Consider the following 24,957-nt stretch of genomic DNA (forward strand, 5'->3'; position numbering starts at 1 on the left):
GATTTAGAGATCGAGAATTTCGTATGAGGATCCGCCAGATTTTATTGTGTCTTAGTGCCAGTCGACTCCACTGCTCCAATGTTGCTTGCTTTGTGCTTTGTGGGACTCACATTGATGTAAGTTAACTATCAGATGAATACATTAAGTTCCTATGGAGGTTAAATAATCTTAGAGTGAATGATTTGGCCCTATTGCGCAGCTCTCGTTTGAGTCTAACCGTTATAGGGTTGGGTCCTTTAGTCGAAAGATTATTTAAGTTTTGTTACATGGAATTTGTATTCATGAAGTGGTTTGCTGACATTGATTGGGGTCCTTCAGCAGCTGATGGCAGGGGAGGTGGGGAATCCTAGGAGAGACTAGGATGTATTTAGTATGGTTGTTTCGCTATTAAGCAGCTATTGGGAGTATTATTGCGAGTAGGTGTCTTATATGACCCGAGATGATTCTTGAGGAAAGTATAGATAAGTGTGGAATGTAGTATTGGGCCCGTACTACTGAAAGCACGAGATCCATACTCGAATCAAGGAAAATTTTGGGGATTTTAAGGGCTGGTAGGGGAAGATAGCATGGTTTGATACCATGATTCGTGGCAGTGGTTCCGTATCTACCGATCTTTTGGTTATGGTTGTTCAGGCATGAGGATGGGTCTGGTGATTGTTTGGGGCCTCAGTGGCGATGTCCGTTTGGGGGGAATGGTGTGGAACTAGATGAGTATGTTGGTGTTGAGGTCTCGAGGGTTTTGCTCGAGGCCGTGCATTGAGTCGCGAGAATCAAGAAGGAAACGATTCTTATGATCGGCTTGAGGATTTCAGCTGGAAGCTGAGGGGTCGACTGATGGATTGGGATGTCGCTATTTATAGCGAGGACTATGTCCTTTCAAGTTTTCTGAGTTTGGAGAAGGAGTGAGTCGACATGTGATTTACAGAGTTAGGATATAAACCCAATATGGGGCCAGTTGGCTACGGGGTTTTGTGGCAGCATGTCCGCGTGGGAGTGCGCAAGAGGATTGATGTGGTATGGATGCTTAGTGATGCGATCAAGGGTCCGTGTTCTTTGGATATAGGCAGGCCAGGTATTGGATTGAAGGTCGGGATCGCAGGAGAAGAATGTATGTTTTGGATAGTAAGTTGGTGTTTTGCTTATGCAATTGCATGAATTCCTTAATGTTAAGTAGTTATGATTGGAAAATTTCAGAGGTCTTCATCTGAAATTCAAAATTATCTTAGGGTTTGCTTGGTCCTTATTTGGAAGATCATCCTGAGTGTGTTATACATTCCAAGAGTCAGGGATGGTTTGTACCTGATTGATCCGGTTTAATATATGTATTGGTTACAACACTAGTGAATGGTAGTTCGAACCCTAAGTGGGGGAGAACTATGTATTCTGCTTGGAGGGATCATCGATCTGTTCGAGTTCTTGGTATTGAAAGAATGGTTTATAGGGATCTGTGGTGCGAGTATGTGGGATCTTGGTTCAAGATTTGGTCAAGTCAGGGGCATAGAGCAAGTGACTATCGGATGTAGGTGTTCAGGAGGTACATGATTTGTCTCTCAGTAGGAACTAGTTGGTCAAGGAGCTCGTTGTATTCATTGTTTCCTTTCAGAATGCCAATGAATAGATGAGGAGTCGTTGGGATCACACAGGTTGAGTATCGGTTGTTGAGGGATTTGTCAACTCGTTTTTTGGATTGTTATTTCCAGTCTAGAGTGGCAGATGCCGATGGGTAAATCAAGTCCAGAGATGGGTATGTTCAGCTCTGCGGGGGTTTAGGTTCTCTGGACTAAGTGTCAATGTGTTCTCGACCGTTGGTCACTTCATGCATCATCAAAGCAGAGATTCTTCGGAAGTGTTGGACTGTATCAGTTGAAGTTCAACGGATTCGTTGACATATCATCAAGTTTGGCTCGAGTTTGGACGATGTTTTTGATTATGGGAGTCCAGAATTTAAGGTTAGTAATTGGATGGACCTGACTAGAGCCTTACCATCATTTTTGGGTGACCTTCAAAGTTTTAGGAAGATAGTTACGTATTGATGGGGTCTGTTCAGTCTCAATCAAGTATAGGATCTTGTTTCGATCAATCATGAGGATGTCTTCTGTTAAAGATTGAGGTTTGTCATTTCGATAGAACTTTGGTATTTCTCCCCTTTTTTGATGAGGTGATGGGTTCCCTAAGGGTGTGCTTTGTGGTAAATTCACTATATATTGCCAAGAGGGATGTATATGGGTTGGTCAAGATATTAATGGAGGGCTTGGTTCGAATTATATGCATGGTTCTTTTTGGGTTATAGCCTTTGAATTGGATCAAGAGTACGACCGTTTATCCTATTTTCGGGTAATGTGCGACCATGATTTCGTAGGGTTTTGCATTGGTAGCAGCTTGTTCTGTGAAAGGAATTGTGCGTGGTAAGAATATGGCATTGTTGTGCTCGTTTAGCATTGAGAGGGACATTGATTTAGTCCATACAAGGCGATGTAATGAGTTGAGTATCTTTAGGCCCCTGGGGTGCTGGGCGAATGATGTGATGTCGACAAGATCGGTGTAATATCGAGAGCATTCTAGACATGGGTTGAGGGTCGGGTAGGGCATTCCAGACTCATGTTGTGGGCTCGGAGGCAATCCAGACCTATGTTGAGGAACTTGTAGGGGTATTCCAGACATAGGTCGTGGGCCCAGTGATCATGATTGTTCATTTCTTCTGCTTGTGGTACTTTCGTTGTTGGCGCATTGATGGAAGTCGGGAGCCTCACGAATCAGCTGGTTTGGATAAAGTGAGCAGGTAAGGGTTGTTGGAAGTATTAGTCGTACATCAAAAAGTCTCTGCGGAATGTTTACATTATAAATCCCTTTTGTTCGTAAGCTGTTATTAGGGGTTTGGTTTCCAAGTTTGGGTTTCGGTCATGGAGTCTCCAGTCATGAAGTTCATTATGAATGTCTAGAGTGATTTGACAGGTGGGGATATACATGAGCTGATAAGGGAGGGATGCAAATATGAAAATTCTTGGATTTTTCATCTTTGCTCGTAGGAGTAGTGGTTGGAAATGGTGTGCCAGGGAGTCAAGGGTTTATTTAAGGCTTTTGGTACATCTTATGGATTTAGAATTGGTGGAAATTTGTGATTGATGTGTTTGAGTTCTTTTCCGCGTGTTTAGTAGTGATCATACTAAAAGGAAATGAGTGGATTCAACGAATGGATAAATGTCAGTCCTGGAATATGGGTTTTGAAATTTAGATCTGATGGGTTCTCGGTCTCGGAAAGCATATTGATAAAGTTGATTCGGTGTTTGTAGCCTTGAGAGTCCCCGACTTTGTGGATCTCTCTAGACATTTGGTCTTAGCCAGGAAGTTGTGGAATATGTTAGCGTTGTTTGTGCCTCTTTGAAGTAGTTATCTAGCTGAGGCTCGTGTTTGGAGTCGCCTTGTTTTCGGATGAAGGGTTTAACAGCAGAGAATGGTCAGGAGTCCTGATCCCCCAGTGGAATCAGCAAGGTAAGTCAGGGTCGAAAGGGTTCTGTATTGTATGGATTGTAAAGAGATATCATAATAACTGCGTCCCGAGATAGTTTTGCTTGCTTAAGAGTCAGTTAGTGTATTGGATTTCCAAATTTTGGGAGGCTTGTGATGGTTTCTCCAGTGATGAAAGTTAGCAAGTCAAGGACGGTATGGGTAGACAGTCGCCCGAATGAGCCGACTTTTAGTTCGGATCGGGTTATTGGGAGGACCGTCTGAGTGACCCGAGGTGGAGATATGGAAACACTACCCTGGGTTAGTTACTGCAACATCCTTCGAGGACGAAGTCTAAGTTAAGTGGGTGAGAATTGTAACATCTTGTTTTGAGGCACTTTCATTGTTGACCCTTATATTGATATTTTGGTAAATTAGGAATTTGGGAGTACACTGAGCGTACGTGTGTACGCTAAGTGTACTAGGGCGCGCCTTAGTATGCTGGGCGTACACCTCACACGGAGGGCGTATGTGAGGTTCATGCAAACCCTAATTTTTAGGGTTTGGCTCATATTTAAGCATCATTATAGCCTAACATTTTATTCTTATTCAGCCTCTTTCTGTGAAATCGATCCCCAAGCAAACCCTAAGAGAAAGAGAGCAAACCCTAAGAGAAAGAGAGCATTTTGGAGTGATTAGAGGTGTACTTAAAGAAGAGGAGAGTGGTGTGGAGAGCTTGGAGTTTGGGAAGCACTTTGGATCTGAATTTTTCTCCTTTTTTGCAACCTCCAGGAGGTATAAAGCTTGCAACTTTACCACTCCATCTTGTAGATCAAGACATTTTACTCTTTTAAGTCACTTTTTTTTTCCTAAAATGGTGATTCTTGAGCATGAAATGTGATGGGTTTTGAGCATTCTAACACTCCTATGGTGTACATGCAACCCTAGAAACCTTGGATCTATGTTTTACTAAGATACATGCAAATTTGCTTTTCCAAGGTTCTTAACCTAACTAGCATGGCATGGGGAACTTTGAAACATAATAAGCTAGTAGAGTTACATACCTTTTAGTAGTGGTTGATTGCTTGGAGTTTGAGAGCCTAGCACCAATAATGTGGATGCCTCAAATGGAAGTCACAAATCACCACAAACCTTGGAAACTTGAGAGAATAGTAGAACACTTCTAGAAATCGGCCACCCTTAGTTCACACACATAAAACTAGTGCAATTTCAAGTTCCAAGGACTTCTTTATATAGTGTGGTGGATTAGGGTTACATCCATGTAAACCCTAATACCCATGACCTTTCATTTCCATGAGATCCATGGGTTAAAGCTCCATGGACTTACCATGCAAGCCTATCCCATTCTAAATAAGCATTAGCCCACACTATATAAATACAAGAGTCCATATTTAATTAGTCACCTTTTTTATCACCAAATTAATTCTAAATTAATTCTAGATCAATACTAATTAAATAATATGATTTCATATTAATATATTAGAACTTATAATATATTAATAAATCATAACTTATACTATTCTCAAAAGATTATCCATATAAATTGTTCGGGTGAAGTGCAACCCAAATGGACCATGCCGGGTCGGGTCAAGTACATCTCAAATATAGTCATGGACTTAGACACCTTATCCAACAAAATGTTCTTGACCCATTAAGCCGTCCTTTTAGACCTTAGGAAGGGTCTTGAGTCATAAAAATGGGGTCTTAATGGTTGGTTTTTCTCCATGCATTCTTTAGAAGGTCTTAATGTATTAAGATGTTGAATTAAGCACTTAATGGACATAAAAAGTCATAAAGTTGGAAACTTTATAACTCTTGAGGAGGATTTGGCCTTGGATTTGAAAGATAGATGTAAGAGCTTAAGGCATTAAGCTCTTAATGTGTTTTTGGGAAGATTAGGCGTACGCCCTGCATAATCTGAGTACGCAACGCGTACGTGGTCAACCTCCCCGGTGGTGGTCAATGCTCGAGTACGCCCCGCGTATGCATTCTGTGTTGACTCGGCTGGGTTGACTCTGACCAAGTTTGACCAATGGGTATTTTGGGTATTTTGAATGGTGTTTGAGAATTGGTCATTTGGATGAATAAGTGTCAGTTAGAGCTGAGATTCGGAGTCAAGACCTCTTCAGCTATCGTTCAGACTGTGAAGTGAGTTTTCCTCACTATACTTACGGGTCGAAGGCATCAAGGTGAGCCCATTGGATTGATATCCTGATATACATTGATATGCTAAGTATGGGATAGATCTGCATAATTATATGATAGTTGTTGATATGCATAGACTGGTAGATCTTTAGGACTACCTGTGATTTCTGTCTGCATGATTATTTGTCTATTGCTTATGTTTGTTATCAGTTATGTCGACATATTGTGTTGGGTTGAGGTTGTATTGCTTTGTGTTGTAGCCAACCAACCCGGGAGCATTCTAGATATGAGCCGAGGGCCGATTGGCATGCCAGACTCATACTGAGGGCTCGACAACATTCCAGATACGAGCTGAGGGCCGGTTGGTATGTCAGACTCGTACTGAGGGCTTGAGGTATTCCAGTCTGATGACTGAGTGGAACCAATGTATATTGGCATTCCAGTTCGAAGACTGATTGGGCCAGGGGTAAGCCATACATAAGTTGTGGACCCCGAGGGAAAGACAGACTTATTTTGTGGACTCAGGAGCGAGCCAGATATGAGTTGTGGGCCCGATAGGCAAGCCAGACTCATATTGTGGGCTCAGAGGTAATCCAGTCTTTGAGCTGTGGACTCAGTGCATGCCATTATTTGTTATGTTTTCATGGTGGTACTTTGGGGGAACTCACTAAGCGTTGGCTTACAGTTTTAATTTTGTTTCAGGTACTTCAGAGGACCGTGGAGAGGCAAAGGCGTGACCGTACATATCCTTGGTTTTACGACTGATTGGATCTTGGGAGACTCTGATTTTAAATAATGTTTTGGAAACAATGATTTTGTAAACACTTCTCTTAGTAAATGGGTTGTTTTGAAAAGTTTAAATTTGTTGTAATTTTTGGGATGTTCCAGTAATTTTCAGAAAAGTCCAAATATTTTGGTTATTGGGTAATTTTCAGAAAAATCCCAATATTTTGACCAAACTAACAAAAAAGGATAGAATACCAGATAAATCTGCGAAACCGGCCAAAAATGTTTTTTTTGAAGTTTTAGCCGGTATTTTGTGCTTTTCTGTAAACAAAATTTAGTTTGAGAATTTTTCATAAATTGGACTAAAATACTAAGACTTTTCTGGAGATTTCCCCATATAATAATTACAGTTTTCTTAAATTTCAACCCCTAACTTGGTTTACTTCCTAGATTTTCGAAATTTTACTATTATCTTCCTCTTACATCACATCTTTCTGCCGAACATCTACCAACATATATATATATATATATATATATATATATATATATATATATTACAGTTGCAAATAAAATTATGTAAGAGGAAGATAATGGTGAAATTTCTAAAAATTTTGGAAGTAAATCAAGTTAGGAGTTGAACTTTAAGACCTTTGGACGATTACAATGTATATATTATATATAACGATGTAGTATGGTAAGTTTGAGTACCTAACCTTATATACCTTCTAGGGTATATTCAGTTTTCCCATATATATATATATATATATATATATATATATATATATATATATATATATATATATATATATATATATATATACTAGCCGTTTACCCGCGCTAAGCGACGGGTGTGAATAATTGCGGTTAGTTTTTTTTTTCACAAATTCAGATAAAAGATTTATTTCGATGTTTTTTTGTCCTAAAAGTGGTAAATGTTTAATAAAGTAAATAGATAATAGATATAAATACATTAAACCAAGAATTTTCTTATGTTTGGTAATGGTGTGTGTTGATCTACAAGTTGTTTACACCTCTTAATTTGGTCAACCAAGTTGTTAAATTTGCTTTGAAAATGGTCTGTATTTTTTAAAAGGCTAAATGAAATCCAACTATTAAAGTCCAATAAATCGACTCAAAGGGTTTTTTAACGATTCCATCATATCGGTCCAATTATGTTTTTAAGGAAACCGTCCGTTTCAATCTTATTTGGACTTTGGCATAAAAGTGGTTATTGTTGAAGCCCTCTCGTCAATAGTTCCCGATCCCACCGGTTTGAACTGGTTTTTTTAACATTTCATTTCGTTAGTTTTAAGTGATGTCTTTAATAATATATATATTTTTTTAAAGTATATTTAATTTATTTTTAATTATATTAATGCTTATATGGATTGGTTAAGATATACCACATACTAATTTATATTTTAATAATTAAAAAACATATACAATTGAATACAAACCTACATATTAGTCGAATCACTCTTCACTAAACATAGAAAAAGATAAGTCTTACTCCATTTAATTACAAAATAATTTTTTTGCTAAATCATCATAGTAAAAAAGTTTGGCTATTTGTTAATTCGTCATCTTAAACACAAAAGACACATTGGTTTAGCAAATACTCCTTTGACCTTATTAAAACACCATAAAATGTGAACCGTTAGTGAAAAGTGAGTCTTTCTTTTACACGATTAACATTGACTAAATCTGTATAGTTTATTGACATAACATTACTAAAACTATCTTTGACAAATTATAAAAATGAAACGTAAAGGCTAATTTGCTTGACTAACATTTAAGAATATCATTAAAGAATTTGGCAATCAAATATGCAGAAAAACTATGGAATAAGCATTCAATTGATATGGAACAAACTCTTGTTCTAAAATTAGTGGTAAAATCAAATACAAAACAGTAAATATAACAATATACTATAAAATTACAACTTGAACTCCAATATGCAAACCAGACTAAACAAAATACTTTCCTTGATCTTTTCAACATACAATGATACTTGTTGCCCTTAAACAAAGAGTCTCAACACAATTTATATGGGAAGCACCTGACAATTGGAAATGTATTAGGAGGTATTACATAATGAGCACAAAACTATTGAGAATTTTGCATATTCATAAGCTATGTGGTTTTAGAAATCAAAAACTTAAAGTGCAATGGTTCAATTAAAATAATAAATATGTATTAAATGAACAAAAAGAATATTAAACACAAAGAAAATACTAAGAGCACACCACATTGTTATCAAATCCCAACATGCTTTGATGTCCTTATTGTAACCTGCAATGTCGGTTACTTGGAGAATATTTAGTAAGTATAGTGTCTATCAAATCAACCTTAGGTATCTTAAATGGATTATCTTCTTGTTCCATGTCAGTAATATAAACAATGTTATTGGGAGGTTGAGATTACCTTGCATGAAGACCATTAGGAAGGCCATAACTCCACCTACTATTTGAATAAAGCAACTTCTAATAACAAAACATATCAAATTCAAATAACATCAATATCATATCAGACCCCCATTTGGAGCAATCGTTGGTGCTGCTGAAAAATATGTGTATTCTCAAGAAAGAGAAACGATGGAAGAGATTACCAGAATAAAGACCAAAGAGAGCAACAGCTATGGTTAATGATGTACCATATGGAATTTCCTTCTGATGTCCGAAATCAAAGACTTTAGTTTAGATGTATGCAATTCTGGTTTTCATTTGCCAATTCTGCAAGCATCATGAAATACTTAGAATATCAGTATAAAAGAAAAAATGAAACAACATTTTGAAAAAAAAAATGAAAATTACCAGGATGTTTTATGTTGTGGTGGTGGTGGTGAAAGCCATGGTGAGTGGTGTAGTAAGATGGGGAGGGTGAGAGTGAAAGATGATGGCTACATTTTATGGTCTAGGGTATCCATAGGGAGCACTCTAGCTTCTTCAGTATTTTCGATCACAACCATTTCTAGCTCGTCATCAACCACCCTAGACACTAAGTCCCAAAATCAGTCAAATTTCACAGGTCCTTTCACCGAGGCTTCCCATTGCAAGAATGTGTTGTTTTTACAGGTTCAAATAAAACAACACATACCCTGGAGCTGAACCAACCCATAGATTTAACTGGAAAGAACTAAATAGATGCACCTGAAAATTGGAAGCCAACACATTGAACAAATTGTAGAAACTGATCAAATTACACTTAAATTGAATTCAAAGAGAATTAGATCAAGACTGTTACCTTAAGCGTGAGTAATTGATCCCAATAAATCCTACATAAGAAGGATTGTGTGATAACACTAATGATAAATAGAAACTAATCATCTATAAAAAAAAAAAAAAAGCTTAAGCTATACTTTAATAAAAAGGTCAACCAAACATTAATAATAGTTTGAATAAAATCCAAATTCTGAACAACATGATAGCAGAAAGAAATATGTATACCTTTATATGTTCCAAATTGTGCTATTTCTTATCCATATCTTGCTGAGCTTCATCTTGACTTCCCATATTCACTTATTTTAACCTTTTGAAAGTAAAAATAATGATTTTTATAAACATGTATGCCCATGTATCATAAAAAACAATAAAATTTTAAGACCTAATGAAATATGCACCTGTATGATTAATTATATAAGCAGGCAATGAATAAATAGACGGAAAACAAAGGTACCTGGAACCTGAAAAAAAAAGTTATAATTTTGTATTTCACCTTATCTGTCCATAGAATCACGTTTCTTTGTTCCCTTAGCATTTTCTTCATTATGAAGGTTTTTGGTGATGTGTAGTGGGAAACAGCTAGTCATTCTTATACACATATGTAACATTCTTTTCGCATATGTGAATCAACACATAAGAATCAGCAGGGTGAACCATGGACCTAAATCAACAGGGCAGACACATGGTGGTGGATCTCTCTTGGAGAGCTTAAAATCTGTAATTTAACCACGAATGAGCTCAAGAACAATCTCAATACAAATGCAAATAAGAAATAAACAGAAAATGGGAATCAAGAGGAACATGATTAACAACAGAATCATGTGAAAATGCTTCCTGATGAATATTCCAGCTGCAACTGAGATCGATTTAGGAGTAGTGTCCATGATTCAATTCCCTTTTTGCCTAGATATAGACGAATATAGGGAGAGGGCCGAGACTTAGGGCCTATATATACAAATAAATACATAGTGGTGATCCGTTAGGGTTTTCTTGTGATAGAAAGGAGAGTGTGACATTTTTTTTAGAAAGGAGGCAACAGTAAATGTGGGTTACCTGTTCCTTGCCCAAATCAAATCAAAGAGATGTCATTCCAACCCTAAATAAAGCCCAGACGGAGTCCGGCCTCTAGCAGCAAATCTGCGGCGATGAAATATGTATCGTTGTTAAATCAAAAAACAAATGAAGAGTCCCTTCTTTTTTTCTTTAGCAGGAACAAAGGCTGAATGATTTGATGGTGGTGAGGTTTCGACCAATTATACCTAAAACACCATAGAAATCTAGGTCAAAAATGGTACATGAGATTAAAACTTCAAAAATAGAAATCAAGGTCAAATGATGAGAGAACAGGAGCATATGCTAGATGTCATTGGCTATTGAGGAAAGATGGCGGTGGTGACCGGTGGTGAGATGAAGTTTGATGGTGATGAAGGTGGCTTGTTTGATGATAGTGAAGGTTAGGTGACGACAAAGGTTACTCTTGGTGGGTTGTGATGTTTAATATTAGGGTTTCTAAAGGAGAGATGCGAGAGAAGAGAAAAGCGGAGGTGTTTAGTAGGGACGGTGATGTTTGTTCCTTATTTTAAAGAGATGAGGTGCCAAAATTGGGTAGTTAGAACAATCTGCAGATCGAAGGAATTTAAGAAGACATGGCCGAGATAATTGGGATTCAAGTTTGAATCTAACTAAAACTCCTCAAGTTCAAGTTTGAATCGGTGAAGTATAACTGAATACTCTAATTCTTATCTTTGACTTTTTCATTTGACCTGATAAGTTTAACATTTCTTATGATGCATAAAAGGTTTGTACATGCTGCATAATTGTTTGGACGACTTAAAATTCAGCGTTTGACCAAAGATGCTTTATAAGGTAAAATAGATATATATATATATATATATATATATATCATGGAGTTTTATGGACCGATCCGACCGGTTATACAATTGAACCATCGAACCAGTAAGACAACATGTTTGTTGTCCGGACCAATTCTTAAAACATTACTTATACTTTTTGGATCCAACAGTAAAACAACTTTTATAGTGAACATCAATATTGATCAATCCATCCTTCATGTAATACACATACAATGTAAGTAATACGGAAAAAGATAGCTTAAAGTCAAGAGTTTTACAAAAAACATGATTACAAACCTTAATTGAATGAAAGATTTCAAAGCTTCGTTGCACTGATTTAGACTTAGGGTTCATGACAGTTTCGATTTGTTTTATTATTATTTTTTTTAATTTTGGGGTTTGATGGTCTAATGGGTTTACGTAATTTATTGAGATATGACGTTAATAGAAAGAGAAATTAAATATCCTCATACTTTTACTTCTACTTATTCTCTTACCCATATGAAATAATGACAAGTGTCTTAAAATGTTATTAACTAGGTTACAACCTGTGGGAACCACATGTAAAAGAATTATAAAATTTTATTACATGTTGTTATAATAACTCGTGTACTACATGGGTCTGCAAAACTAAAAAGAAAAATTAAATAAAAAATGAGTAACATAAAAATTTCTAATATGATATTTTTGAATTCGATCTTACTAAATATTAGTGTAGATTTGCCACATCAACTTTCCAAACCTTTACGATCAATATATCATATGCAAATCAAACATATATTTAGCACATATTATTTTGACAACTTTGGGAGATAGTCATTTTAAAATGAAACTTATGTTCGATATGGAAGTGATAAAGTAGTTTTGGATTCTTTGGACAAAATTAGTATTGGTCCTGTTTAGAAGCTCTTTTTGCAGAATCTGGTGAAGATTTCTCATTTGGACAAAATTGTCCTTGGTTGTTTTTGTCTTAAGCCTCCCACACACATTTAGGTGCAGTTTTCATTTGGCAACTTTGTAACCTCAAAAGGCATATCAGTTTCATCATCATCTAAAGGGATTGATGTAGCTTTGTAGTGGAAACATCGAACATAACCACTTTCATCAAATGCCACTATCTAATATAAAAATATCACTTTTAGCATATGAGAAAGATAATCATACAAAAATCATATTTAGCTTTTACACATTACCTGAATAGGCTACTCAGATGGTTAAGGTAAGCCCAAGTGTTGGACTAATAAAGCCAATGACATGTTGTATGTGGTCAACAAATCGACAATGCAAGGCATCTGGTCAAATAACATAATCTCTAGTATCCCTTACTATAAATTCGCTTGTAGTAGTTTCATCATAAAATTGGTGATCAACTTATAACTAATGAATATCCTCGAACCATTTCCTAATCTCCTAATATTTATACCATTTCCGAAATGGGTTCGCCTATACATAACCCTTGAATATCGATATATTAAAAACACTAATGAATCAAGAGCTGGTAAATAGAAAAAACACCAAAAAATGTGAACCTTATAAGAAATCGATGAAAAATTGTACAATTCACAAATGAAATAGTGATTGTTGGAACTGATACTCTCTAAGTAACACAAATCTGAAAGCATATATGATTATAAAACTTAAATATGGTTGCCTATGTGATCCAATTTTACAAACCGAGCAAATATAATGGATGTGATTGTTACGATTTGAAGTTACGATAACCAATTTAGAGTGTTTCGTTAAAATAATTATTATGATTATTTAGGTCAAAATAATCAGATGTAAGCAACCAGAATAGGGAATAATATTATTATCGAATTGCTAGATCAAACAAAAGATATTGAATAAAGCCACGAATAGATAGAATATAAGATTAAACAGACAAACAATAAAATAAACAACTATGTTTAAACCTTATCGAAAATCTGATAACTAAAACCAAGTTGACCTATGTTAGGTGCATTTTATGCACCTATTTTTCACCTTTATTCCACACCATTGCATTGCATTTAGACTTAAATCCATACATTTTACATGTTTTCGGGATATTTCATTATATTATTTCACTCGCACAATCTATGATGTTTCAGGGACTTTTGGAGGTGGGATCTCACTTAGGGAGGTAACTAGCTAGAAGGTGCAGACAAGATTCGACGGCTTTCGGGTCACAAAGGAAGAAGTTGCAGAAAATTAAGGAAATCTCACAGTCAAAGATTTCCACGGCCGCGGAAATTTTAGCCTTGAATTTCCACGGGCCATGGAAATATACCTGCTGCATCCAACTTTTTGTTTTTCCACAGGCCATGTAAACGACAGTGAAAATTTACGCGGACCATGGAAACGTGGACGTGGGTTTAGTAGTAGTATCTCATCTTTTCTAAAAAGTGGCAGCCGACTTCATTTTTTGGGGGGGTCGATTTTGGGAGTACTTTGGGCGATTTTGTGGAGACTTTTGGAGTTGATTAACACTTGGGAACATTTGATTTCATTTTGTAAGCACTTTAATTTCATTTTCTAGACTTGTGATCTTGTTCTAGTCATGTATGGCTAGAACCCTAGATTCTCCAACTTTATGTTTTGACTCTTTGGTTGTGATTTCAATCATATGACTTGATGTTTGCTTTCAATTTCTATCTAGTGAATTTATTTTGTTTCAATCGAATGTTTGATTCTAATTTTATTTATTTTTGGCCATTTAAATTAGGTTTAGATCAATCAAGTTATCTAAATTGCAAAATCCGTAATTATTTTGTAAATTGGACTAAATAACAAGCACTAAATTGAGTTCCATTGAATGAATTTAGTGTAAATCTTATTCACACACTCTTACGCTCCCGAGCTTGTGAGGAGTATTGGGTGTTGTTGGGAACATTCACATAAACGTTATTGCAACCTTTTGATTTCTATCTAAGAGCTTGTTTAGACTTAAACTAGAAGGTTATGTTATTTTCAAAGAGCTTGTTTTGAATTTGACATCTTGGTGAATGGGAAGTGTTAGAGCTTGTTAACACTTTCAAGTACCAACTTAGGTATAATTGAGTAGATATCATATCATCCTTGGAATCACATTGCTAAATTGTCATGCATAGAGTTGGAGTCCTCACAAATCTTGAATTTGTTTCATTTAATCGATCATTTACTTATTCCTTTATTCTCTTGTTTAAATCATTGCACATAACCCTCCCCCTTTTTCTATGACCATTTTTTGTACCTTACGCAAATAGGTATAGACTTCTGTTCCGTGTCTTTGAGAATCGACATTGCTTACCTTGTATTACTATTTAGTGCATAATAGCAGTATATTTGGAGTCGTTTTGTACCCTTATGATGTGTTGGGTTTGATGCGCCTAACAACCTAACATAACATCAATGCCAACAAATGAAACCCAAGACAGAATACCATTTTTTATAAACAAATGAATCAAATTGGTTAACTATGATAACAAATTGAACATTTATAAACTACAAATTACAGAACCAAATCAAAACAAAATCGAAAAAAAAAATCGAAGAACTAATCAGCAACAATAATCGTCGTGGGGCGAGTTTAGGGCTAAATCATTTCTAGTAACAACTGCAATCGTTATTCGTCGAAGAGGTGAAATTGTAATCATATAAAAGTTGTGATTTCTCCTTATCAACTGATTGAAGAAATCTTGCTGATTAATAGTTATTAGAGGTTGAATAAAAGATTTCCATTTGATGAGGGATTTGAGAATTTTAGAATTTAAATTAATATCTAGTTTATAAAATGTAGGCAACGTGATTTTTGGGGAATAAACCTTCAAATTACTACACTGTGATTTTAAACGATAAAAGGGGCATTTTTGGTATTTCAGTTTGTGTGAAATGTGTTGAGAAATTGCCATGTATGACATAAATGATTCTTTTAAAAATATGAATATTTTATCAAAATATGACACTTGTTAATATTTCACATAGGTAGAAAGATAAATATGAAGAAAATATAGAAAGATATCTAATTTCTCATCAATAGAAAAACAAAAACCGGTAACATATAAATTTGAAATAATAGATAAATTATTAGAAAATATGAATTATTACAATCTTATAATTTTTTAAATTTATTGACAACTCAGAAAATAATTTAAATAGTTTTTTCACAAAAAGTAATTAAAACCTATTTTTATTTATTGCAATCATTAAAAGATATTGAGGGCCGTTCAAAAGAAAATTTAAAAGAGATTAAATTTTATAAAAATAACGAAAAATCCTTTAAAAAAGGAAACGTAATAAATCCCTTTAAGTTTTCATTCTGAAACGACGGAGTAACAATTACCACGAAAAATAAAAAAAGAAGAGCATTCAATTTGCCGCTTAGAATATTTCCACATCTCTCTCTCTCTCTCTCTCTCTCCTGCAATTTCCCAGTCAACGATTTTCTTGACGGAAATTGTGATTTCTTTTCATCAATCCGAAAACTTCAAACTTCTCCTCCGAGTTCACTGCCACCATTTACTACCGTTCGCCGCCCTCCACGCTGCCAGGGACCAAGTAAGTAGAGTTGGAAAAACTTCTTTCTTTTGTTTTCACCATAATTCAAAGAGAAACAGAAAAGATTAGATTTGGAATCCATCTGTTCAAATAGTCAGTAAGCTTGGTTGATCGTATCAATTTGATTATTTCGTTTATTTTCAGGGTAAGCCATCCAAATCTTGATTGCTGAAACTTTGAAAACCCTAATTTAATTCACACGAAACCCTAATTTAGAAATGGGTTTTGTGATATGTGGCATTGTAACCAATTTTATGCTGTTTTTTTCGCTATTTCCATAGGCATGATATGATGTGTTGTAATTCTCCTGTTCCATTAAAAACCCTCACTTTGATGTTTGAAGGGAAACCTTGTAATTAAGTGGCAAAATTTTCCTGGATCTGTTGGTTTTTTGCCACAAACATTTTTGCATTTGTAGTGCTTGTGATTAAGTTTAGTGTCGTAATCAGAATTTCTGTAGTTCAAATATTCTAATCTCTTATCAATTTTGAAGTTGCAATTAACATGTTTGATTCCCACAGAAAGCTTGCTGTTAGATCCCTTTTTGATCACTGACACAATGGTATATTGAGAACAATGAAATGTCATGTTCATGTTGCTCCAAGCAGATTTTAAATTCAGAAGATTATCTTTCTTTCTTTCTGATGGAATTTAAACTATGTTGTACTAATTTGGAATCTAATAAAGAATTGTACTGATATGTATTGTGTGCAACTTTCTATCCACTTTCCTTTTAGTTTTTCCACCACATGACATTGTGTTTTCTTGCTGCAGGGGGATAATCATCTTTACTTACTGTTAGTTATACCTTTCTAAAACAAGAATGATCTCTTCTGTTTAATATCATAACATGGGTCCTGTTCTGAACCTTAAAGGAAGAAAAGATACCACAATGGAAGCTTCAACTAGTAAAGACCATATGTCTGCTATGCAAACACAGAAATATAAAAACATAATACCTGAAAATAAGCATGAAGGCATGGGAACTTGTATTAATGAGAATGTGGAGGTTGACATAATAGATTGTACAAATGATCACGAGTATGCTTTTGATCATTCTCAATGTGAGGATGATGATACTGCCACTTCAAGTTCTTTTGATGACACGTTTTCAGATCTTGAGATTCATGAACATGAAGATGACAATGAAGTTTTGTCAGAATTACATGGGGATGCTGCACTAATGCCAAGGTAACAGATACTATGATAGTTTGGGGGTATTGAGTTAACTTGGATTGATTGTCAAATCCTTGATTTTGATGTAAAAAGATGATAAATTTTCAGGAAGAAAAGGGTGACATCTGATTGGAGGAAGTTTATACGACCTATTATGTGGCGTTGTAAATGGCTTGAATTACAGATCCAGAAATTCCAGTCACAGGCCATGAAGTATGACAAAGAGCTTGAAAAAGATTATCAAAGAAAACAGTTAAAGTACAAAAACTTTGAATCAGAAGGTCATTGTGCAAAGTCAATGCCATGTATTCATGATTCTCATAGAGAGAAACCATTAAAGAGGAAGAAAAGGAAACATGAAGAGGTGGACACCAAATTATACATGTCACAGCATACCGTATTTTCATATTTTGGTACATACCTTTTTTAGCTTTTCACTTTTTTTTTAATTACTTGTGCTGTTTTTATTTTAAGAGGCAATTTTCTGATAGTGGTTGATATGTTTTATGTGCAGCTACTAAAAAGTCTACTGATAAGGGTGTTGTGACAATGGATGAAGATCAAACTAATTCAGGTAACTGAAATTACTCTCGGTTGATCTTTATTATGATTTCATTACACATTTGGACTAAAAGTTTCATTCTTTTATTGTTTTTTAGTGGCAGCTACTTCCACTGACAATAATGTTGTTAACGAGTTTAGGGTTCCAGATGAACTATTATCTCTTGATTTCAGAGATGATTATTCATTGGAACAGATTCTTTGGAAGATTGAAGTTGCAGAGACACGAGTTGGTGACATGGCTACTAAACTTGAATCTATTATGACTGAAAATGCTGGAAGGTTTCCATCCATGGAGGAGATCAACTTGCATGAAGCTAATAATGTGTTGCAATCAAAGTTTCCAAAAAGTAAAGGCGGACAATCTGCAGTTGCTTCATTTGCATCTCAGCTGATGAAATTCAACACGGGTGATAATGATAATGATGATGATGATGATGTTGATGATGATATGGTGAAACATGAAAATGAAGGTGCGAATGATGGAGAGGGGAGTCGTCTTCAAGATGTAAATAGACCCATGGAAGAGCCTCTTGTTGATGCAAGAAAACGGGTGAGTGTGTTTAGGATGAGGAGGGCGTTTATGTCTTTTTTAACTAATGTAAACATATAATATTCATTTGGATATGGTTTTTTTTTTTTGTTTATGCAGAGTACGGATGGGATTCTGATATACAACCGCAGAGCAAAGAAGCCACAAACGGATTCTGGGGGAGTAAAGATTCATCCAATGGAGAAGCTGGAGGCAGCCAAGGAAGAAATAAGCAAAAAGACGGATTCGCCCTTGGTTTCTGAAAACTCTTCAAGCCAGAATGAAGAAGAACCGGCTCTAAAAATCCGGTCAGTTTCGAAATTAAGCGCGCCAAAAAACAAGAAAAAGAGAGCGAGTAGAGCAAGACGAAAGAGCGGGTCGAGCCTATGGACCCGAAGAAACTCAGGTTAGGCTCTAAGAATGACTCTGATGACATCATCTTTTGTACATCCCCTAACCTGTTTTCTTATTTTTCTTGTGAATAAAAAAGCTTCATAACTTGAATATTTTGTGGTGGAAAATACCAACTTCAATACTATTGTCTTTTTAGTACAATTTTTGAAGATATATATAATTATATATGTATATGTTTTTTAGTAGATCAGATCAAATGACTTTTGCATATGGCATAGTTGGTTAAGATTTTTCAAAGTAAAATGTTTTAATAAGAGGGATTGGGTTTGGAAATACAGTAATTTAATAATTATGATGCGACATTTCCCAAGAACATCTTTTTGGAGAGCTTAGCTGAGATGAGAGCCAAAACGGTTGCAGCAGGCACAAATATGACATCCGGGACCACTTTGATCATGCTCAGCTGTGGCAAGCTTTCGCCCGCTCGTTTTGCCGCCATGGCTGCTGGCGGCGTAACTAGTCCGGTGATGAGAGTTGAGTCATCAAACTTGCTTAGGCTTACACTCGTCTTCATGAAATCAATGAACAGTTTCTTTTTTTCTGATGCCTCTTTTGCTCCTTCCCATTTTTTGAAAATGTCCTGCTCATTTAAAAAAAAAATGAAAATAGATATGTTGCTTTTTTTCCGTTTAGCCCAATTTTATATTTGTGGCATGGAGAGAAATTGTGTTACCTGAACTTGGTTGGGTGGTGGAACATCGTAGTGTTTACCCGGCAATGCTGCATTGATTGTGCTGCATTTAAACGAATTTGGAATGAATTTTTGTTAATAAATAAATAAAAACAAAATAAATACACGGATTTTTTTTATTATTACTTGAACATATCAAGGATGGCAAAATGGAAGTCATCAAAGGTCTTGATTTCTTTTTCGATGAATTTGCTGTAGAGTGTGCCCATCACAAGACTCAACATTTGGGTAGTTGGCAAACCTACCAAAACGTCCATAATATTATTACCCTTTTTTTTAACCAAATTTCATAAAAAAATAGTAATGATAAAAATGTTTACCTTTTCCCATGAAGCTCATTACCAAACCCATGGTGTGAAAATGAAGAAGAATTGGATGAGAGGGGAGAGATAATGAGATGGGGAAAAGGGTATGGGATAGCTTGGTTAGCTAGGTTTAGATGCTCGGATGCAAGCAAGGTATGAAATCAACATGTGGTTGCTTTTGGTTTACCCTAGGAACCCCTACTTCTAGATTCTAAATGTTATAATGCATCATACATACATACATACACATGGATGCATGCATATGATCTATAAAAATCTCAAATACGGTTAAAAACATATTTCAACCTTCCATTGTTAATTTGTTGTTTATATTGCAAACGAGTCAACTCAGTCAAGCCTGAGCCCAACCACACATAAGCTTAGCCTATAAAAAATCTATCAAACTCGAGATGGCTTGGGCTCAACTCGTTTAGTAGTCAAAACTAATCGAGCTTAAACTCAGCTCGAGCTCAAATTGTCTAAACAAACCAAAAATTTATATAAAATGTTAACTTTGTTTTACTTTGGAATTTATCTTTTAGACCCGCTTTCATAAAATTAGGTTAGCACCACAGAATATTTTAAAGAGAAAATGACAAAAATAGCAAAATATATTAATTACTTTGTAGAAAATAGCAAAAAAAAATTGAAATTGCAAATTTGGCCACATAAATCGCAGATGGGAATGATCCATCTGCGATTTTCACATCCCATCTGCGAATGTACAAGTGGCTAAAGTACAGTTGTGTTTTAGCCACTTGTACATTCGCAGGTGGGGTATTTTTTATAAAAAATTTTTTGTATATATATAGGGGTTTACCATGCTAAAATCGCAGATGGATTGTGTCCATCTGCGATTTCCTCTCTCTTTCATCTGCGAATTTATGTTTTTTTTTTAATTTTTTTTAATTTTGACTATGAAATCAATGGGTTTGACTACGAAATAACCTTATTATATATAAACTTTTGTAAAAAATTATCAGTTTAGTTGTTATTTCTTTAGGAAATTTCTTTAAAATCTCTCTAAAAAATGATTGAATATTTGGTTTGTCTTGTAACCGGTGGGAGATGGCAAGTTATTGAAACAAATCTGGAATACGTATGTCCACATGGAGGTATTTCTGAATTCGCTTTGATATTTTCTGAGTATATTAGTTATAGTGATTTTGTATCTTTGATGAGAAACAAAATTGGTTTGTTAGACAAATATAAAATTAGTCTTCGTTTCCATCATCCTGAATTGAATTATTATATAGTTATAGTTGAAGACATGGATGTTAGAATGTTGATAAATGTAATCAAATGTAGCGGAGGAAGGGCTATGAAAGTGTTTGTGGTGGTTGATGAAGGAGATGAGGTTAATGAGGCTGGTCAGAGTGGAAATCAGTCGGTTGGTAATTTATGCAACTATAAAGGGAGCAACAATCCGATAGGTACTTTCAATACTCCTAGTGTACCTCAATTTCACAGTGTTGCTGAAAATGTTAATGTTAGTTATTCACCTATTCACTATGTGGATCCTGAGAATTACAAGTATGTTGGTGATGATGATGTTGGTACATATCTTAATGACGTGGGTGGTCGTTGTGTTGATGTTCCCGAACAAGAAGTTAAAGTTATGAATAGTCGTGTAGTAGATAAAAGTAAAAAGAAATTTTTTTTGCGTCAAAAAGATGAAAAAAAACATGTTTACGGGGATTATGTTGATGTTGCTGATGTACGTTTAGATATAACCGACTTACAAAACAATTCAGATGGAGATGAGTTGGGTGATGAAGTTAAAGCTAAGTTTCCCGATAACCTTTTTTACGGTATGCCCCCTGTACCAGCATGCCCAGTTGATATTAATGAAGATATCCCAACACAAATGGTAGACATCAATCTTCAAAAGATTGAATGTGAGAGTATATTTAAGAACAAAGAACTTTTAAAGTGGTGTATGGTAAAAAATGCCTTCGAGAAGGTTTTCAGACGAGGACAAGTAGATCCACCAAATCAAGGTATGAGGTTGTGTATGTTTCGAAAAATTGTTCTTGGTTACTAAGAGCAAAAGCAATTAAAAATTCTGATGGACTTTTCCAAGTGAATAAATTTGTTGATGTACACACATGTTCTTCAACAATTTTGCAACCTAATCATCGACAAGCAAACAAATATGTTTTGGGTGAATATCTTGCTGATGTTTTGGCTGAAGATTATAGTAGAGTTTATCGGGGAAAATATATTATTAATGATATGAATGCTCAATTGAATATCAATATCTCATACCATCAGGCATGGTGTGCGAAACAATATGCATTGTTGTTGTTAAGGGGTACGAAAGAGGATTCTTTTACCAAACTTCCGGCTTATTTCCACAATTTGGTCAAACATAATCCGGGTACGGTGACACATATTAAAACAGATGGTGATGATCGCTTTGAGTTTTTGTATGTCGCACTTGGTTGATCGGTTAGTATTTTAATATTTTATTATTTTTTTCATTTTTATTTTGGTGTATTTGAATAGATATACAATGTATTGTAGGTACGCGTTTTTGTCAATTTTTGTAAACCGACCCTTGTAGTAGATGGAGCACACCTAAAGGGCGAGTTCAAAGGTACCATGTTACTTGCAGTTACTAAGGACGGACAAAACCAAATATTACCGGTTGCATATGGTATATGCAAAAATGAGTGTACAGATTCTTGGACATGGTTTTTTCAAAAACTACGTGATTGCATAGGCAATATGCAGGAGCTTACAATTATATCTGATAGGTCTCCATCTATAGCAACATCCGTTGCCAACATTTTTCCTCACGCTCATCACGGAATATGTGGTGTCCATTTGTATTTCAATATAGTATCTAGATTCGGGAAGAGTAGCACAGTTAAAGGAATTTTTTGGGAGGCTTGTAGGGCGTACACAGTTGATGCTTTTGACGCTGACATGGATGTTATGAAAAAGACAAAAGAACCAGTATAGGAGTACTTAAAAAGTATAAATCCAGAAACTTGGTCTAGGGCACATTTTAGAGGGAACCGATACAATCTTATGTCGTCCAACAGTGCGGAGTCTATAAATGCATTATATAGACACACACGTAAGGTGCCGATACTTATGTTGATCGGTTTTTTTTTGTGCAACAATGCAATAGTGGTGGTTTCAAAGACGTAACTTTGCAGGTATTAAGTTAATTTTTAATATTAATGTTTTATTAAATGTTATTGATCTTAACTTCTTCATTTTGCCTGTTTTTTTAGCGGAAGCAACAACAACACTCACCCCTTGGATCGATGATATTGTAAAAGAAAACAAAAAAACTTTTAGTAAGTGGGATGTTCGCATGATCTCAAATACGAAATGCGAGGTCAAAAAGGGGGCACAAAACGTGATTGTTGATTTCCAACATATGACATGTACATGTAGGCATTGGCAACTTGATGGGATACCTTGTGGTCATGTCATAAGATGTTTAACAGTGAACAATTACCAAGACTGCTCGAGGTATGCATTAAATGCTTACTTTACCGAAACACTGAGGAAAACGTATGAGGAATCAATAAACCCTTTGCTAAAGCCATCCGAATGGGATATCCCCGATGATTTGATGATTGTTAAGCCACCTATAATGGATAAACGTCAGCCAGGCAGGCCAAGAAACACAGACCGCATTCCATCCCAAGGCGAGAGTCCAATTAGAAAAGAGTGTTCTACATGTGGTCAACTAGGACACACGAGAAACAATTGTACTGGAAGGGAGTCCGGTAGTGGAGCACGTCGCACGACAATTTCTACTGCAGAAATGGCATTTAATATTGGTGGTTCAGCGAGTTGCTCACAAACCTATGACGCTGATTTTGATATAAAACAACCTTGAAATGAAGAGTTGTTAACTTATTATGTATTTTAATTTTTGTATTAAATCTTATAAGACATTGCTATGCTTTCATATTTTAGTTTAGTTTGCAGATTATAACAATTAATGAAGCTTTTATATTATAATATTTAGTTTGCAGATTATAACAATTACAAGATGTTATTTAAAAAAAAACAACAAATGATCCTTTTGCACCCTAAGGTGTATCATGATAATATTACAACATTTTTGTAACTAATTTTTAAACTCAGGGAACTGCAATGGGTACTTCTCTTTCTCGATTGTTATATAGTCATCCCCAATTCTCATTTTATCTTCCAAACAATCCTTTTGCACCCTAATGTGTATCAACTGCTCTTCATTCTCAGCAAGCCATTTTTCAGTCGTTTTGATTGCCTTCTTAGTCTTTTTTATCCATTCTTCATGCTCTTTGATTTTGTTTTTATTGAGGTCTATCCATTCTTGAGCTTGTTTGCATTCCGATGCAATATCATTACCACGTTGAGTGAGAAGTCGGGATGGCTCTTTGTCCTGTTCTTGTTGTTCTTCAGCCTTCTTCAATTCTTCAAAATTTTCATCTGACATATATGACCCGGCGGAAGAGGGTGTAAAAAAAGGGTTGACTGAATCACAGTAGTAACAATCTACTTCGTTGCATGAGCAAACTTTGAATTTTTGTGAGGAACTCATAATAAAGTCGAGATTATAATAAACTGGTGCTATAAGTGGTATTTATACATACTAGTCCAAATGCAACCATTTCGTAGTCAGAGTTGTAATTCATAGTCCAACTTTGAAATGACTACACATTAATGACAAGTCACTGTAGTAACCTGCAAATCGTAGTCAAACTCTGAAGTGACAAGACATAAATGACTGTTTGACATGATAAGTCACTGCAGTAACCTGCAAATCATAGTCCAAATGCAACCATTTTGTAGTCAAAGTTGTAATTCATAGTCCTGTATTTATTAATATAAATAGATGTTTAAGATCTACAAACCAAACACCCATATCACATAAACGAAACCAACTCCCATATTTAGAAATGTCGTCGAATGCAGCAACTTCTTCGAATGAAGTACCTGGTTCCAATTCTGAACGACCATGGACGACAAACGAGGTGTTGGTTCTAACACGATGCTGGCTAAGTGTTAAGGAGGGTGTACCATTACTTGCTCCCCCGCATTGCCTAGTAGGTGATGAATGGACCCGCATAACAACTTTGTTCAACCATGAGATGGGAGAAGGACAACAACGACAACAATCAGATGTTGTTAGTAAATGGATGGATGTAAAGGAAGAAGTCAAATGGTTCAATCGAGCGTGTAATTATGCGAAAAACACCAAACTTTGTTGTCGGGACGAAGAAGAGTTATTGGAAGTTGTTACAGATTTTTACATCTGTGAGCGTGAAGGCAGAGACTTCGAATATGAGGAAGTTTGGAAGGATGTTAAAAATAATCAGTATTTCATGTAGACCGCTCTATT

The 24,957-nt window shown here is 35.5% G+C and overlaps 3 protein-coding genes and 1 long non-coding RNA gene across 12 annotated transcripts; 2 read left to right on the forward strand and 2 right to left on the reverse strand.

The window, feature by feature from the left end:
• Positions 1 to 8,304: 8,304 nt before the first annotated feature.
• LOC145106231 (uncharacterized) lies at positions 8,305 to 11,234 on the reverse strand. 9 transcript variants are annotated; one of them, XR_013707513.1, is made up of 8 exons: positions 10,611 to 11,234; positions 10,051 to 10,502; positions 9,783 to 9,864; positions 9,580 to 9,662; positions 9,150 to 9,485; positions 8,761 to 9,068; positions 8,583 to 8,628; positions 8,305 to 8,395 (listed from the first exon to the last, which is right to left on the reverse strand). It is a non-coding gene; the product is annotated as an uncharacterized LOC145106231 (long non-coding RNA). The 9 variants fall into 9 exon arrangements; XR_013707508.1 differs by having other exon boundaries at positions 8,305 to 9,068; positions 10,611 to 10,816; positions 10,903 to 11,234; XR_013707509.1 differs by having other exon boundaries at positions 8,305 to 9,068; positions 10,051 to 10,272; positions 10,371 to 10,502.
• Positions 11,235 to 15,707: 4,473 nt separating this feature from the next.
• Positions 15,708 to 18,749, forward strand: LOC145106232 (uncharacterized). Its single transcript, XM_079043248.1, has 6 exons — positions 15,708 to 15,925; positions 16,700 to 17,116; positions 17,210 to 17,514; positions 17,616 to 17,675; positions 17,761 to 18,215; positions 18,315 to 18,749. Exons 2-6 carry the CDS (start codon positions 16,776 to 16,778, stop codon positions 18,603 to 18,605), a joined length of 1,452 nt encoding a protein of 483 aa, XP_078899374.1. The 5' UTR covers positions 15,708 to 15,925; positions 16,700 to 16,775; the 3' UTR covers positions 18,606 to 18,749.
• An 87-nt stretch (positions 18,750 to 18,836) lies between these two features.
• Positions 18,837 to 19,720, reverse strand: LOC145106233 (calcium ion-binding protein). Its single transcript, XM_079043249.1, has 4 exons — positions 19,620 to 19,720; positions 19,426 to 19,540; positions 19,282 to 19,342; positions 18,837 to 19,188 (listed from the first exon to the last, which is right to left on the reverse strand). The coding sequence occupies exons 1-4, from the start codon at positions 19,648 to 19,650 to the stop codon at positions 18,898 to 18,900; spliced, it is 498 nt and encodes a 165-aa protein (XP_078899375.1). The 5' UTR covers positions 19,651 to 19,720; the 3' UTR covers positions 18,837 to 18,897.
• A 2,488-nt stretch (positions 19,721 to 22,208) lies between these two features.
• LOC145104759 (uncharacterized) lies at positions 22,209 to 23,466 on the forward strand. Its single transcript, XM_079041946.1, has 3 exons — positions 22,209 to 22,565; positions 22,744 to 22,771; positions 22,850 to 23,466. The coding sequence occupies exons 1-3, from the start codon at positions 22,209 to 22,211 to the stop codon at positions 23,464 to 23,466; spliced, it is 1,002 nt and encodes a 333-aa protein (XP_078898072.1).
• Positions 23,467 to 24,957: the final 1,491 nt, after the last annotated feature.

Source organism: Lactuca virosa, chromosome 4 (genome assembly GCF_052849685.1).
Source record: "Lactuca virosa cultivar CGN04683 chromosome 4, Lactuca_virosa_CGN04683_v6, whole genome shotgun sequence".
NCBI classification, from domain to species: Eukaryota; Viridiplantae; Streptophyta; class Magnoliopsida; order Asterales; family Asteraceae; genus Lactuca; species Lactuca virosa.